Consider the following 17,461-nt stretch of genomic DNA (forward strand, 5'->3'; position numbering starts at 1 on the left):
CTGCAACGACCTACGCTTTACGACAGCGAGGGTTTAGTCTGATTGGACGTTTTGTGCCGTAAACCGTGCCGGTTACAGAACGCATGTGACTGAGCTGAGACGTCGCGTGTGTACATCTGGAATGTAAGTTACACCAATAAAAACATGTATATTGTGTTATAGTTCGTGTTACTGGGAGGGATAAACGAAAGAAGCGCATTACGTTATCCACAGTAATAATATGTGTTGACATCTAACGTTAACGCATTGTTTAGTTATGCTATAAGCTAGGTTATTGCTTCGGGAAAAAAAAAATACCCCAAATCTTAAACGCTAACATTATCCAGGTGAAGTAGTGATCTAAAACTAACATTAATCAAGTTTAACTTAATTAACGTTACAAATGCAACAAGGAACGTCATCGTATTACCAGCAAAACGTGCTTACGTATCAAAAGTACAAAGTAACAGTCGGTCATGAAACAGTGTTACAGTATTCCTGGGTGGTTAGCTAACGTTGATTAGCAGACGGAGGTAGTTTCTTGTTGTCTGTCTTTATAACAGTACCTCTTATTGTAAGAAACTGGTAATGTTTGCGTCCTAAATCTCCCCCCTGTGAAGTAGAATAACTCTTTAAAGACGCTATCAGATACACATTTACTTAATACCACATTTTAGTGTATTCAACGTTGCGTGATATTCACTTTTAACATGAATTGCCGTTTAATGGTTCGTAATTTTCCGCCTACTTATTTATGTCATTACATTGTGTTAAGTTTGTTGTTTATGGATTCTAAAATAACAACAATTTATTTATTTTTGAAGGCCAAGTGAATGTAAGTTTAAGATACTAACAGCAGTAAAGACTACGATACTTGATTTTGAAATGTATTATATTGTAGAGTTTAATTTCAGCAGGCACCTTCATCTTAGATACTGACTGCTCAGCCTCTAAATAAATAGGCCTGGAAATATGTGGGGCGCTGGTTTGTGAGATTTTTCTTTGGAGCCCAGATTTCTGATTACTTGTCCGTCTCTCTGCTGTTGTCTCTCTGCTGTTGTCCTCGTCTCCTTTTTCCTCTGTGATGCTCCGTTAGGATGGAGGCTAAATCCCCCAAAAACTCTTTTCCGAAAGACAGAAAGAAGTTCCCACAGAAAGGAAAAGGTAAGCTGTAGTTTACTTTAGCCAGCTGTGCACGTCATCGCTTTCAACCAGGTTTGTCATCGGCATGTCTCACTCTGTTCAGATTCCATGGGGACCAAACTTGGTGGAAAACCAGGCGGTAAGAAGCCCTACAAAGCTTTCGACAACGCAGAGAGAAAGGGCAGACCGAAGGGTGGAGATGGAGACAAGCGGGAACACAAATTTCCTTTCTCCAAGGCCGACGGGGGGCCGCAGAAGAGGACTATGCCATTTAAAGCGAAAATAAAAGAAGAAGACGAGGGTGAAGGTGAGAAAACATTTGCTTGTCTTTTTTTGACTTCCAGGTCAGATTACAATGAGTTTGCATATTTCGTTCTTTGACATCTCATTGCCAGTTAGTGTTTCCACTCACAGATCCTTCTTGTGCTTCATGTCACATGCCAACTAAATATAACTGCTTGTTGTAACAACTGAAATAATACACTAAATATCCAATAAACCTCGAAATACTAATATATATATATATATATATATATATATACTTTAAAATATCAAAACAAGGGATATTAACAACATGAACATGGGCTTCTGATTGGTTGCCTGTTTGGCTGTTCTGCTGAAAGCAGTTGCGTCTACACTTAAACTCCAGTGTGAAATCATTGTGTGTGTGTGTGTGTGTGTGTGTGTGTGTGTGTGTGTGTGTGTGTGTGCGTGTGTGTGCGCGATCAGGTCCGGTGGTCAAGAGGATGAAGGAAGGCAAGTTTGATCCGAAGATGAAGGAGCTGACGGAAGAGGAGCTCAAGAAGAACAGACAGCAGATGAAGAGGGATCTGAAGAACAGTAGACAGGAGGCGGAGATGAAGGACATGTTCCAGATCATCCGTCAGTGCAAACAAGTGTGGGGAGACCTCAGGAGGTACACACACACTCTGTCACACACACATACACACACACATACACACACACACACACACGCACACTCTGTCACACACACACACATAAACGCAGGAAGTGAGAGTTGAACCCCTAACTCTGACCTTCTTTATGCTCTTTTTTACCTTTGTAAACTAAAAAGAAAGTGAACGTTGAATGAAAACATTTTACTACAGACCACATGTGTGTTGTAAAACAACATGTCACTCAAGAGGAAGGATATTTCTGCTACAGGTTCCCTAAAGGTGACAAGAGGGCAAGGAGAGCGGGGACCTTTTCCTGACCAGTTAACAGTAGTTCCACATATGGGCCTCCATTTCTAACAATCAGCTTCAATGTTCAAGTTCAAGGACCGCTGTGGTACTAAGTCCTGGTTAAGAGAGGAACTGAACATATTTTGGGTTGCCTTTGAACCCCTTGTGACCCCACCAAAGGAAAGCACACAAATAAACACTATTTATGAAGAAACAATCCCGCCCCAGATAAGATCACAAGAAAATGAACCGGAGGAATGTCCACTGGATTGTCCGACTCTAAAAACAGTCTTCCTATTCCAACAGTCAATCCAACAAAAGACAAATCCAACTAAAAAGCCTCATTGTCCTCCCTTCAAAATGCTAAATCATAAAAAAGGAAAAGCAATGCACTGCACAAAAAACCTCCAAAAAGGAATCAAACTCACGGATGTCGGGTTGGAAACAACTTCAACTTCAACTCCACCCCTCCGTCTCCAAACCAAAATTCCCTCCCCAAACAATTCTTTGTCCCCTGGGCCACGCCCCCTTTCTCCTGAGGGGAACATAACACCTGACTACTCATGACTTGTGGGAAGCGACAAGTTAAAGTAGGGAGGGATGAGAGGGACGTAGTTCACCAGAGGTTAAAACCTTCACGGGCTGTTTATCATTAAACCCTCTATTGTTAATGCAAACATATTGTTGCCCTTCCATTCGTGGCGGTGTCACAATGTAGCGACAGAAACACAATCCAACAACATCCAGCAAGACATTGCACTGAGGGAATCAAACATGTGCGAGCACACACTCTGCTCACTGATGATGATGATGGTGATGTGTGGTGTGTGTATGTGTCAACAGGAAGAAGTGCGACAACGACGTGAAGAAGAAACTGATGATGGAGCTTCACGATCTGATCCGCGGGAAGATCAAACAGGTGAGACTTACTCCGTCTTTTCATCCGTTTACTCCAGATTTGAGGTTTTGTTTGTGCGTTCCCTCAATAATTAGTGCTCACTAACGCAACTGAATCCCTTGACTGTGCCCCCCCTTCCTTCCAGATGGCGTTTGCTCACGACTCGGTGCGAGTGCTGCAGTGTTTCATCCAGTTCGGCAGCCACGAGCAGAGACGGGAAGTGTTCGAGGAGCTCAGAGGTGAGCATACACGTTTTATGGTGTGATATTTTTGCTGTACGAGTAGAGCAGCTAATTAACAAATACTAACTGTGGGTGCTTTGTTGTCTCCCACAGATGACGTCATCGGTTTGTGTAAGTCACAGTACGGCAAACATGTGGTGAAAAAACTGCTGATGTACGGGTGAGTCGGCTCAGATTGGTTTCTTCTGCTTTCAGCAAACGCCCAATGTTTGAATCAGACTCTCATGTGGTCCAGTTCAAAGATATATAGATGTTATTTCAGTTGTGTGTGTGTTTCCTCCGCAGGAACAAGGAGCTGGTGGCGGCGGTGATACCGACATTTAAAGGTCACGTGCGCACGATGCTTCGCCACGTCGCCGCCTCGTCCATCATCGAGTACGCCTACAACGACAAAGCCGTGCTCGCACAGAGACTCATGCTCACCGAGGGGCTGTACGGGAACACCTTCACCGTCTGCAAGGTACACACACACACACACAGATCATACACCACGGTATTTGACAATGTTGACGGTATCCCGATGATGTATCCCGTATTGGATCGACTGTGGTTATGCGTGTGTGTGTAATATCTGCTGCCGACTGACTGATTGCCTGTGGGTCCAGTCGTCTGTGTGCAACACCATCGAGAAAGTTGCGGAGGCGAACCCGGACAAGCTGAACAACATCATCGACGAGATGAAGCAGATTCTCACACCCATGGCTCAGAAGTAAGACGAGAAAACGGAAAAACCTAAATCACACGCTCGGCACTTCTGATGGGCATCTTTCACTGTTAGTCGCAGCTCTACGTAAGGTCACGATAACAGAAGAATAGGAGAAAACAATAATAGAACAAAGCAAAATCATGTTGCAGGTAAATGTAACACTGACATGGAAGACATGAGGAATTTTGATTTGACTGATTCACAATATTTATGTGGTGGAAGTAATAACATTTGCTTTGAGATTAGAATGAATTTCCTCAGGTTTTATGAATACAAAGTTTAGTTATTATTTCTTGGATAAGTTCAACGCAATGAGAAGCTCTGTGAATGCAACTTTATTTAGATTTGTTTTATTTCTTTTCTTTTTATTCCCCCTTTATCTACTTTGTCATTTGAATTGATATGATGTAATGCACATTTTTTTTAATTTACTTTGATTGCATTTTGTTATTATGTAGAATTTAAGCCATGCAACTACAACTTTAGTTGTTGTGTTTCAGAGAACAAGTGATCAAACACTCTCTGGTCCACAAAGTCTTCCTGGACTTCTTCCTGTTCGCACCCGACAAACCCAAAACGGTAAGAAGCCCGTTGACATCTCGCCTGATGTCGTAATATATTTCTCTAGTAATGCTTTGAAGAAGGCTACAGTGTGCCGTAAAATAAATCAAAATGCAACAATTTGACCTATGAAGAAGAGACATTTTACAGGAGCACAAAATAATTTCAAAATAAAAGACAGGTTGATACGTTTATTAAGTGCAGACATGTTTCCTCTCTTTGGTTTGTATTCGCTGTGATGTGAGCAGGAGATGATTGAGTCGATCAGAGAGTCTGTCGTCTACATGGCTCACACGCACGACGGGGCACGAGTGGCAATGCACTGTTTTTGGCACGGGACGGCTAAGGTGTGTACAGACACACACCTACACACACACACAAAGAAGAATTTGCCACCCTTTATGTGGATGTCCAACCAGTGTTGATGGTAAACGTAGCCAATTGAAGCAATACAGTCCTCAGTGCGTGCTCTATAGACCAAGAAAGCCGACTACTCCTTCTATCCACATAAAAGATGGTGAATTGTCCCTTTAAAACAACTCACTGTGGGACAAAGATCCAGAATATTATAAGAATACATCAGACTGTATAATTAGTAGATTTGGCCTTTCAATGGTGGTGTAAGTTTTTTTTTTGTTTTTTTTTCGCGTTTCAGGACAGAAAAGTCATCATCAAAACAATGAAGACCTACATGGTGAAGTTTGCCACGGTGAGTTCTCAATGCCGCTCCTTTCACTCATAATAGAAACAAGCTTTCAATGCTTCATTGGACTTTAGAAAAGATCAGAAACTAAATGATTATTCTCCGAGAGGAAAGGTCTGAACCAAGCCTGTCATTGGTCCACAGGGAGAGTATGGTCACCTGGTTCTTCTGGCCATGTTCGACTGCGTGGACGACACCAAGCTGGTCAAACAGGCCGTGCTCTCAGTAAGTGTGAAGTCATGTGGTTTGATGATTGAGATAGCCACCGCACTTTCCCTAGAAACAATGATTTAAAGAAACCGTCAGGTCAGGGAGAAGAGTTGAAGTTGATGTTGAAGATTCTCGTCTCACCCGTTCAGGAGATCTTGGCGTCTCTGGATGAGGTCATTGGTAATAAATACGGTAAGAAGGTTTTGCTGTACCTGCTGACTCCCAGAGACCCTGCTCACCTGCTGCCGGAGATCATCAAGGTGCTGCAGCAAGGAGATGGAAACGCACACAGGTTTGTGTTGACTCGATCTTCCTAACAAATCCTGTTGCTGTTAAAAGTAGGGGTAAAAAAACTAGAGGTATCACACAGCTGTGAGTAACAAAGGGAAGGAAGTACAATGTCCACTGGCATGTAGCACAAAAACACTGTAGAAAAACGAGTATCTCATCATTTTAGTTTTCATAAGTTATTGGAGTGCATTTTTGATGACAAACGAGTGATCAGCTCCGCGTTCCTCTCAGTAAAAAGGACATGGCGGTTCGGAGGAAGGAGCTGCTGGAAGTCGTCTCCCCCCCGCTGCTGGAGCACCTCCATGACAACGCCGCCACCATGGTGACGGACAAGGCGTCCAGCGTCACCATCAGTGACATCCTGGCGTCGGCCTGCGGGGACCTGCGGCCCGCCATGACGGCCGTGGCTCAGCTGGCCAACCATGAGTTGGTACCAGGAGGGACCAACGGACAGGTACAGAGTGTTACTGCAGGGATGGTTGTCACTCGTGTAATCCAACTAAGAGGGCAGTTGTTCACTCTGAGTTTTTGTTTCTGCTGCAGCTCCACATGGCGGAGCATCCAGCAGGACACCTGGTGCTGAAGTGGTTAATGGAGCAGGACATGACACTGGCCGAGGCCGGCAAGGAAGGTAAAGACACACTTACCAGCCAGCGTAGTGGTCGTTATAAGCCTGGTTTCAGATCAGTTCATGTCAGCATGCTATGGAAATTAACATTAGGGAGACTTAAAGTCACTATTAGTCAGAGGCTCGTAAAAAATATCTTCATGTACTTCTGTTGGTAACTGGGATATAAAATACAATCACCAAAACTAGAAAGAATGTTAAAGAGCTTTGCCCGTACGCCTCACACACGAGGGCATCAACAACTGTTGACCCATGGCTCAACCTTCTTGTGCATTAAAATCAGTGAAGTTTTCAAGAGACAGACATCACCGCGTTGGAAAAATCCGAGTTGAACTATAACGGTGTTCATTGTCTCTACCTCACTTGTCGTCTCAGAGCGGTTCGGCAGGATACTGGTGGACACGGTGGGAGCAGACAAACTGAAGACCTGGGTCAAAGTCAACAGAGGAGCCATGGTGCTCTGCAGGTCAGTGTGAACACACACACACACTCTGATTACATCATACACTGCTGTTGCATCAAGGATCAGCTCACTCAAATCACAAGCTTCCCTCTGGTAGTGGTTTTACCTCCACCTCAGTACACTTGAAGTGAGTGGAGCACATTGAGTCTGTGGATTATTTATGTAACTATTCAATACTTAATGCAGAACCATCAGAGCCAGTTAAAGCCTGAACTATCTGCATGAAGGGAGACGCACACTTTTGGTATTCTTGTGGGCAGGCTAACGTTGTATTTCTCTCTAGAGTCCTCTCCGTAATGTTGTCAGACACTTGAAATAACAATGTAACTCATCAGTGTCAAAAACCAGCACTTTTAGTGAACGTATGTTGACTGTGAGAAATTGCCCCGAGATATAATATAGCAGCTGCAGCGCTCTCACTTAATGCTGGATCCATTTCACTTAGACTCAAAGACATGTGAGAATAGGGTCCAGGTTAAAAAGTACCAAAGTTACGCTTTAAACTAACTTTATGTAACTGGCCCCTGGTAAGAATCACCCACCAATCTTTATTCTGCATTAATCCCGTAACCTGAAAACTTTTTTTCTGCGTGATCCTTTGTCAGATAGTTGAAAAACTTGGAATAAAATAAAAGGGGTTTGTGTGATTTTAGGTTGTTTTTTGGCTGTGCCTTCACCAAATACAGTGACTGAAATGTTATAAGCAGCGTCGCAACAGGCAAACACAAAGATGGAGCCCAATATGTGTGTGAACTGACTCTTTAACTAGAAATGGTTAAGAGCCATGCCATGACATCACATGAATGTAGGAGATGCTATTTATTGGTTGATATTTGGATATCTGGTCCCAAGCTAACCTTTGAGATCTCTGCCTGTGTTTCCGTGCAGCCTCCTGAACAGCTACGACAAGTCTGTGGTGGCAGAGGTGAAGGCGGCGCTGGAGTCCATCAAAGCAGAGCTCGGCAGCATCAGCAACAATAAAGGAGCTGAAATCCTGCTGGAGAATCTGAACAAGTAGAGACTTTTGATTCCAAAACAGACTTGTGATGGCAAAAGGCATCACTTCCTGTGCAGCTGTGGGTCTTTTTCCCAGAAAACGCAGACAAGACTGCGAACGTTTTCATGAAGTGGATACAACCCGAAGCACCGTTGGCAAGTTCATCCCTGATGGAGAAACATGAATTTGTGTGTAAATGTTGAGTTGTATCTGTGAGTAATAAAATAAAAGGTGTTCTCGGGACGAGGAGATGCTACGAGAAAACAGGTTAGCATAGTAGATGCCTCTTGTGTGCCAGCAGCAACAAAACACATCATGTAATTCAGTCTGTCAAGCTGCTTTCAATGAAACTTAATATTTTTTCACATTAAAAGCTTGGACAAATAAAACCATCGCTATGGCTAAAGACAACCTAAAGTTTTCCTTGTAATTTGTGTGAACTGGCCCTTTAACGACTGGTTAACACAATGCCACAGTCATCTGTCCTCACTGTTTGTGCCCTTCTGAATCAGCAAATTAAAGATTATTCAAAGTATAAATCATTATGTCGTAACTAAAATTTGAATATAAACTCCATGAAGTAATTGTCAGCGTACTCACATTCCAGTTGACTCATACTGGACTCAAACATCTACATTTTGTACTTGTTTTTCTACCATTGGAGAGAGTCTGGCTAGCAGTTTCCCCCTGCTTCCAGTCTTAATGCTAAGCTAGGCTAATCACTTGCTGGCATCCCAAGTACTAATGTAACTCTTTGCAAGAAAGCAAATAACTACATCCCATAATGTAGCTTCAGTTAGCTTTTAACAAGGAAGTAACAGCAGAGTAACCGCTAAAAACCACTGATCCAGTGACACTGATGTCTTAGTATTATCAGTTCTGCTTGGGGATGCAGTGTCAAGCGATGACTCAGTGGCTACGTTTATACACACACACACACAGAGAGGGAGGGAGCTGCACAGCTTAATGACGACACGATTGAGAGACGACAGGTTTATTGTTAGGGAGAGAGACATATGGGGAAAATAAACAGGTCTTATATCCATCGTCCAGATGTCGGGTCTTCAATTTATGATTTCAGTCCAATTGGCGTTGGCTCTTGAATCCTGGATTACATGTGAGCTTTGGAGACTAATGGACGGAGGAAGAGTAGAGGTCGGTGATGGAGCAACCGACAGCTTTAGCATGGATGTAGATTAAAAAGAATGTAAGGATTAGTATGTAGCATTTTGGCAAGTAAAGTAAGAAAGGGAAGACATTTTCTTTTTCAATCTACTCCACACCGCCACCGATGGGGTGACATTTTAAATCGTCTTAACTGAAATCCAGACAGTGGGAGATTTCTCAGCAGGTTATTGGTTCAAACCTCCATGACTCCTGCCGCCACAGGCGTCTGCATGTTAAAATGGCCTCTACAGACTGTCACAGGTCATTTTCGCTTCTGCCTTCCAGACAAATCTCACCGCAGACTTTGAGAATCTACAACCTGGCTCACTGCAGGCGGGACGTCCTCGGCTGAGCGGCGTCCTCGTAGCACTCGGCCAACCTCTTAGCCGCCCTCCTTTTGAAGTGCACCTTGCCGCGGGCCTTGGTGACGGCGGCGTACTCGTGGGACTTGAGCTTGGTGTAGTAGTCGGAGAACTTGTTGTAGAGGATGGAGATGGGCATGCCGTTGAGGATGACGCCGAAGGAGATGCAGGCGAAGGCGAAGATGCGGCCCAGGTTGGTCTCGGGGGTCATGTCGCCGTAGCCCACTGTGGAAATACTCACCTGAAGGGAGAAAGAGAGAAAGAAAGAATACTTAATATAAAGGCACAATAAGATCATAATTTCTCCTTTTTAAAAAAAAAAATATAGACTGATACAGATAACGTTTTCTACTCAGGGCTCCTTAATGTAATGTGTAATATATATTATTTCTTTAATTCACAGGTTCCTGAAATGATTTCTAAAAACGGGCTAAAACCTTAAAATGTATACATTTTAATACACAATTCACATTTTTTTCCAGTGTATCTACATTCTGTAATCAACTCCTTATATGCTGGAGTAGTTCATTGTTAGTGGCGGGATACGCCTTTCCTGCAGAGGGATTCACAGGAGACAATGTCTGCATGTACTCTCTCCTACAGCAGTATTAAAGAGACAGGATGGATTTTATTGTGAAGCAGTCACAGCAAATGAGATGCATTTGTTACCACGGTTAGCGCTAACGAAGCGGTTCATTTACATCGACAAATATAACACCGCTGTTATTTCCATTTTGCTCAAATCCGGCGAGGACTAAACCCTCACCTGATTAACTGTGATCTCAAAGTACCACCCAACAGATTAGAATCAGTCACATCTCTTCTAATTCACCCGGACCAAACGGGTCTCATAAACACCAACATGCCACGCTTATTCAGTCTAGTCAGCATATCTCAGGAAAACCATTCTGAAAAGGTCTGGGCCTGCAAGTGGCTGACACTCTCCAAGGGTCTGAGGGTGGCCCAAAGCAGTCGAAATATTCTCGTGACATCACGGCACCACACAACCTGACCTCCACCCACTAGTGTTCCCGTCCACGGTTTGCTGCAGCGCTCAATCTCACTGTAAACGGTGAAGTGACCTCCTGAGGTGTTGCCAGGATGAGTTATGTTTATGTTGTGCAAAAATAGAGCAGATTAAGTTTTTAATCCCGAAGGAACCAGTACGCAGGAAAGCACGTCACCGATGCTGCCACTTTTCTTTGTGTTTTTTTAAACTGAGTAAACTGGCTGGTGTGTTTTGGAAAAACTCACTAGCTGAAGGTGATGGTACACACAGAAAGTAGGATGATTGACAGGTTGCTTGGACGTGTGTGCATGTTTATGTTTGTGGACTCACGGCGGCCCACCACCACGCGTTCGGCATGGAGGTGAAGTTGGTGTTGTAAACGTCGTGCTCCACGGTGTACACCATGGCGGAAAAGATGAAGATGCCCATGCCGATGAAGAGCAGCAAACAGCCCACCTGCACACAAACAAAAGGAATTTTATTTTGAATTTCCCCGTATGTTAACGTCATTATTTTGCTCATAGCTGTGAGGCGTGGAAGTCTTAGACCCATTAGCATCTATCCATACAGGCCATGCCTGTCTCTGCACTCAGATTCTCTGGCATTTTGAACATATGCAACACTTTCTTCATCGCTCTTCCTACAAATTTCATCACTTAAGGATAAGAAACTATTCTTTGACACAAGCTGTGGGTACAGTCAGACCTGCTGGTAGCACTGTCTCAGGGTGAAGCCGAAGGCTCTGAGGCCTGTGGAGTGACGAGCCAGCTTCAAGATCCTGAAGATCCGCATCAGACGCATGATCCTCAGAACCTGACCCATCGAGAGAAAAGACAACAGGAGAAAAATGTATGTGGACGAAAAATAAATCGAATCATCTCATCCCAGCCTCTCCCATCAGCCCCCTTTGTTTTTCACCTTTCCAACACGCGACATGGCCTCAATGTCCCCCGAGTGCAGGTGCATGTCCTCGAAGCACTCCAGGAGCATCTGCAGGTAGTGTGGCAGGATGGCGACCATGTCGACGGTGTTCAGCACGCTGCGTACGAAACACTTGAGGTCGGGGGTGGATACCAGGCGCAGCAGATACTCCAGGGTGAAGAAGCTGATGCAGAACGACTCCACGTACTCGCCATAGAACCTGCTGCTGAGCTGGCCCGACACAGTCTGTAAGAATAAATAATCAATGATTAAAAGAGTCCTGATTTTGACTGTTTGATGAAATTGTTTTCTTGTACGGTGTATGATTTGTGAAGTGTGCTCTACTGGGGCAGCTTTTGTTTATTCTCTCTTCTTCATGTTTTTACACATTTGCTTTTGATTTGTTCCCCCCTCTCATACACACTCACACAAGGTGAAACACACACACACCTTGTACTGCATCTCCTCCACGGTGTTGAGCGTCATGGTGACCAGCGACACCAGCACGAACATGGAGGAGGCGACGGCCATCAGCTTGGCGGTGACCGAGGAGAACGGCTTCTCCATCATGTTCCAGATACTCCTCCGGGTCGGCCCGAAGGCCAAGCCGTCAAATAGCTCCTCGTTTTCCTCCATCTCCAGCTGGACGACACCAGACAGAAATGCATCCCATTCACAGAATTGAAACAGAAGAAACGTTTTTCTTTTAATGGCAATAAAAAAAAACATATACATTTTTATAAGTGGCCAACTATGGTCAATCACGGAAATTAAATGATTTTTCTTTTTAGAATGTAGTCACTTTCTTCAAGGATAAAACAGTGTTTCAAAAACAGGGAGGACAGACGAACAAAATGTCTAGATCACAAACTAAAACGCAAAAAGGAGAAAACTGAATGTCAAGAGAGCACAGCGAGGAAGAAACTGGTACAACAAACGGCAGCAGAGTGAGACCTCTGTGATGGAAACATCTGTCTGAATCTGTGCCAAGAAAAAGCTTATTCTCCGCTCTCCATCTGTCAAGACGGCGGAGCAGAGCAGTGATTTATAATGTAGGTCAGCCAGTTTCAGAGTCAGCCAGAAGATTACTAACAAAATCTCACAGGTACAAATGTAAAAGCATAAACTGCTGAACCACTGAAGCTGGAAGGGGATGACTTCTTGGCATTATTATTTGCAGTATTTTTGGAGCCTGGAGGAGGAAAAGGTAATAAGTGCGTAAAAAAATAAATAATGAATTACATAGTTCATAAGGACTATTCACTGACACTGAAAACTGCCTCCAGTGTGTCCTGCAGAGTATCCCATAGTAACTAGTTATATTTTATTTTTTTATAAATTAAATTAAACCCAGTACTACAAATTCATTTCCATTAACCTCCATTCTATTTGGGTGGAGACATGACTCTGAACAGAATAAAACCCAAACTATATGTATTGATAGGTGGAAAAAACATGTGAAATGAATTCTCACCTCCGAGACCAATTAACTAAAATGAGTTGTGATAGTGTGAGAAAAAAAACAGATGCATTAGAACAGGAGCTTATTAGGCCTTTTAGCTGTGTTTAATAGGCCAACGTTAGCTAATGTTGCTAGCTCGAGAGTGTCAGTGTGAAACCATCACCAGCATGCTAACTTGCTCACAAGTCACCATTGTTTACCGTTTTCGCCATCTTGGTTTAGCGCGTTAGTATGCTAACATATGCTAATTAGCGCTAAACACAAAGTGCAGCTGTGGCTGATGGGAATGTCCTCATAGCTTTCAGGTATACAGTCATAAACATGTTGACGAGATGATGTCACTGGATAAAAAAAAGTCAATCACCAAACTAATTTCTATACATCCTGAGGGGACCATGACAGTCTGACTGACATTACCAGCAATATCATCTGTATTTTTTTCTTGATTTATTCTTCATGGAGAGCAGAAAGTCTGAAACTCTGAAAACATACAGACTGCGTTTAAGAGCTCACTAATAATGTCTCAAAAACTTTTGCCACACACAAAGGCTCTGATTATCTCGGTTGTTTCTCCACAGCAGCGTACAAAGGACAGTGCATTGGCCAAGGCCGTTTACCAGAACACCACTTGATGTTTCGCTAAATGTGTGGACATGTCAACGACAATTCAGTGATCTGTAACCTGGCTATCTTCAGCAAGTCTCCAGAGTTACAGGCGGGCTACATGCTTCTCTATCACCCTTACAAAACTATATAAATAAATAAAAAACACCTCTGCTATCAGCTGTCTCTGTATCTTCAGTTCTTCGTTCAGCTCGTCCTGCCTCTCTTCGAAGGAGACACGGCAGCAGCGTTGGCTGTTTCTGATTCTGACGCCCCAGTAGTTTATCTCCTCCAGGAAGTTGCGGGGACACAGCTCGTCTTTAATGCACAACACTCCGGTTCTGATGGGGAGGACAGAGAGACAGAACGGGGGTCCAGAATTATTCCAAGGAGTCATATGACGAAGGCGGAGAATCCCTTCCTCTTTCATTTACAATACATTTTATTTGAACCTGTAGAAGTTGAAGATGTTGTGGAAGATTTTAGGGTCCCGGTCGAAGAAGAACTCTTTGCTCTGGACGATGTAGTCGTCACACAGGTCCAACTTCCTGCTGTGGTCTGTGTACGTGGCCAACTGGCCGATCCGTGTCTTCGGATACCTGGCCGCTAACCTGTAGGGCAAGTAGTACACCTGGAGGAGAGGAAAACAGGAGAGAATAGAGTGAGATATAGAAAAGGTTAAAAATATATTTATAATGGCAAAGAGGATGGTTTGAACTGTTGGAGAATGAAGCTGGAACTCACTAGAAGGCTTTAAAAATGGTTGTCGAAGGTGAAAACACTAATTTAATATAAAAGTTGCAGATTATAACTGTGTACACTTTCTCAGAGCCCAAGGTCTTGTCTTCACATTGCTTGTTTTTTCAAGGTTTTGCCATTTTATTTACAATAGCATAGAACTGAGAAAAGTTGCAGATCTTCACCTTTGAGAGGCTGGAACCAGAAACTGGTTTGATATTTTTTTTGCTTGATAGATTTCAAAGGAAACAGGAGCGATACAAAGAAAACTGCAGCTGTAACACACATTGCCAGCAGGAGGCACAAGAGTTGAAATTACAGGAGCTATGTCTTTCTTTGCCTGTAGGAGGCGACATCAACATCCGCTGGTTTATATCTGCAGATTCTGTTACTTTACTTTCCTACACAGGTGGTGCTGGTCAGCAGGGGTAGAACTGATCCGACAGTGACTGAACAGCTCCCCCTGGTGGACAGTGTGCAGCCCGCTCAATGCGAATGAGTGACTTTGCGAGTGAGTTACAATAACAGATCAGTCCGGTTTTCAACATATCCAGCCGAGCAGCATGTTCGTGGTAGAAGTTGAGTAAAGTTACCGTTCCTCCAACGTTGATGTTGAGAGTGAAGTGTTTTTTCGGAGAGAGCAGCAGGCAGGCGGGAGACACCGGGAGTCGATCCTCCTCCTCCTCCTCCTCCTCCTCGTCGTCCTCGTCCTCGTGTTCATACTCGGCATAAAGATCATAGATGTCTCTGCCCAGATCCTTCACAAACAACAAAACAACTCTGGTGATGGATTCAGCATTTTAAGCTTGTCTACAAGCTGAATTAGACAAAATGAAAAAGGGATCAAACTAAGCAGAATACAACTGAAAGACTGGGATAAAGATTAGAACATGCATGCAAATAGTTAATGACTCATGAGATACATCATAATTAAAGAATGAGAAATCAATATAAAAAAGAAAAAAATTATCAACAAAGAAAGATTTTAAAATAAATTGAAATCCCAGATCTGTGATCAAAGATCGTATGTTACCTGCAGGCATTTTTTGTCTTTTATGGTTTCTGATTTCTCTGTGCATCACACTAAATCCATTTTTAATAATTGTTTTATTAATCATCTAAAATCATTTATGAAGCTCCCCGCTTCTCAAATATGTGAATTTGCTGCTTTACTCTGGCTTTTCTTGGGCTCTGGAATATTAATCAATAATGAAAATATATATAAGTAGCAGCACTATCTATCCATTCATACATCAACAATAACATAGCCTTGCATTTTGAACACTTTGCTCTGCATTTAACTCGACAGAGGGATGTGATTTTCACTCATTTGAAAACAAAATCCTGTAAAGTGAAGAAAATGGGAGCTTTGAGAAAGCACAAAAAGAACAATAAAAAGAAAACACACACAAACGGTCATGTTTTCATGACTTTTGGAGACAATACATCGACTTGTATTCATTTCCTGGAGACTTACCCATAACCGCTAGCAGCCTAATCCTAACCTACAACTAACTATAAACCAAGTCTTCACATTTAAATGTAATCATTTATGTTATGAGGATGTGCATTTTGTCCCCGTAAGGAAGGCGAGTCCCCACAATGTGACTGTGTAATCAGATTGGCGTCCCCTTAATGTATAAATAAAGGAAATGTCTGACCTGCATGGAGTTCCATGGCTTAACAAAGGTGTTGGTGAAGTCCAGATAGTCGTCCGCTTCTTTCACAGATTGAGTCCGGCTGCCGTGCTTGTAGCCGGAGAACAAACTCCTGCTTCGGGTTCTGAGGTGGGTCAACATGGTTTCCTCCTGAATCTAAAATCCAATTTAAACTGCTGGGAGAGACATGCTTGCAACTCTCAACACCATCGCATACGTACACAGCTGGTACCTTGCACAGGGGCACAAAACCATCATCACACACACATCCACAAGACCACAGTAGCAAATAAACGAGTAAACATGCATGCAAGGATGGGAAACATGTTCACACTAATTTGGAGAGAAATCATGTTAACATACGTACAGCTGACACACACACACACACAGTAATAAGGTAGGAAATGACTTGTCCTCTAATGCAGCTGACTGAAATGATGTGGGAGCTTATCCTCTTATATCCATCGCTTGATCTCCCGCTCTCCTCCCACTTACTCTAACATCTCAGAACTTTACAAATCTGGTTATCGCGGGGCTTGGCAGTGTAGTGGAAGTCAAATACAATGTATTGCAGAGAAGTGACAACATAAACAAGAGTTTACTACATAATACTAGTGACGCTGTGTGAGAATGGTGCTTTGAGCCAAGCACTAAGGATGCTAACAATTTGCTAACAAAATGTACTATACATTTGACATAATATTCCAGTTAATGACAAAAGAAATTCATTCATTTTTCCAGGACTTTTTAATTGATAAAGTATTCTGAAAGCTGTTAATTCTGGTTAATATTACCGGCAAAATGTAAAGTACTTCATGTGCAGTGGTTGTTATTAAACCGTAGTTAAGAACTAGCTCGTGTGATGCGACCCATTTTAATTAAATCTCCACTTAGTGAACACAACAGCTGGTGCAGCTGGCTCCTCGTCATCTTCTCACTAGTTACTTTTTGCAGCTGTTGCAACACTTCAAATCATTGAAACGGAGATATGTTACAGCTCAGTTTATAATAAATGATTTAGGGTTTTATTTTGTACGGAAGCCCTGAAAGGAAAATTATAAAGTTGTGTTTTCTCTCCTGTTTATGACTGAACAGGTAAAAGGTTTTGCCAGAATAATCTGTTACTTTATTTCATCTGTGAAAACAGGTAAAATGGTTGTTGTTGCAATACTCATTTGGGCCACAAGACGCTCAAGTGCATCACTGACCCATGTTCTAAATTTAAATGACTAAAAGCATTCAGGTTCTCTTCCAGGAGAGTTTTAATTTTTCTATGCACTCTAAACGCAAGGTAGGCCTACATTTGTATTTGAGTGTTACAAGTCATGCAAATGTAAATCTCTAAACTGCATTCGTTAATGCAAAATCTGCAGGACATGGGACAAGAATCGGCTTCTGTTCATAATCCAAGTTGTATTAACTAATCACGTTCGAGCAGGCTATAGCTATACGTTGACTATAACTCAACGTATAGTCTCTTATCAAGTTAAGTCTCGTCATGTTTCAGATATCCAAGAGTTGTTAGCAGTAAGG

At 42.8% G+C, this 17,461-nt stretch overlaps 2 protein-coding genes across 2 annotated transcripts; one reads left to right on the forward strand and one right to left on the reverse strand.

Annotated features, from left to right (window-relative positions):
* The first annotated feature begins 42 nt into the window (after positions 1 to 42).
* On the forward strand, positions 43 to 8,419 carry pum3 (pumilio RNA-binding family member 3). Its single transcript, XM_076079802.1, has 18 exons — positions 43 to 123; positions 1,076 to 1,143; positions 1,226 to 1,429; positions 1,852 to 2,038; positions 3,153 to 3,228; positions 3,353 to 3,446; positions 3,543 to 3,609; positions 3,735 to 3,909; positions 4,055 to 4,158; positions 4,656 to 4,734; positions 4,965 to 5,063; positions 5,372 to 5,425; positions 5,564 to 5,644; positions 5,779 to 5,921; positions 6,152 to 6,374; positions 6,464 to 6,551; positions 6,924 to 7,014; positions 7,900 to 8,419. Coding segments are annotated over exons 1-18 (1,965 nt in total). The 5' UTR covers positions 43 to 121; the 3' UTR covers positions 8,030 to 8,419.
* A 1,080-nt stretch (positions 8,420 to 9,499) lies between these two features.
* kcnv2a (potassium channel, subfamily V, member 2a) lies at positions 9,500 to 16,069 on the reverse strand. Its single transcript, XM_076079808.1, has 9 exons — positions 15,932 to 16,069; positions 14,864 to 15,028; positions 13,985 to 14,163; positions 13,702 to 13,873; positions 11,918 to 12,109; positions 11,466 to 11,713; positions 11,252 to 11,369; positions 10,877 to 11,002; positions 9,500 to 9,778 (listed from the first exon to the last, which is right to left on the reverse strand). The coding sequence occupies exons 1-9, from the start codon at positions 16,067 to 16,069 to the stop codon at positions 9,500 to 9,502; spliced, it is 1,617 nt and encodes a 538-aa protein (XP_075935923.1).
* Positions 16,070 to 17,461: the final 1,392 nt, after the last annotated feature.

The sequence above is a fragment of the Anarhichas minor genome, unplaced genomic scaffold (assembly GCF_050575085.1).
Source record: "Anarhichas minor isolate MPS153535 unplaced genomic scaffold, ASM5057508v1 ptg000073l, whole genome shotgun sequence".
Classification (NCBI taxonomy): domain Eukaryota; kingdom Metazoa; phylum Chordata; class Actinopteri; order Perciformes; family Anarhichadidae; genus Anarhichas; species Anarhichas minor.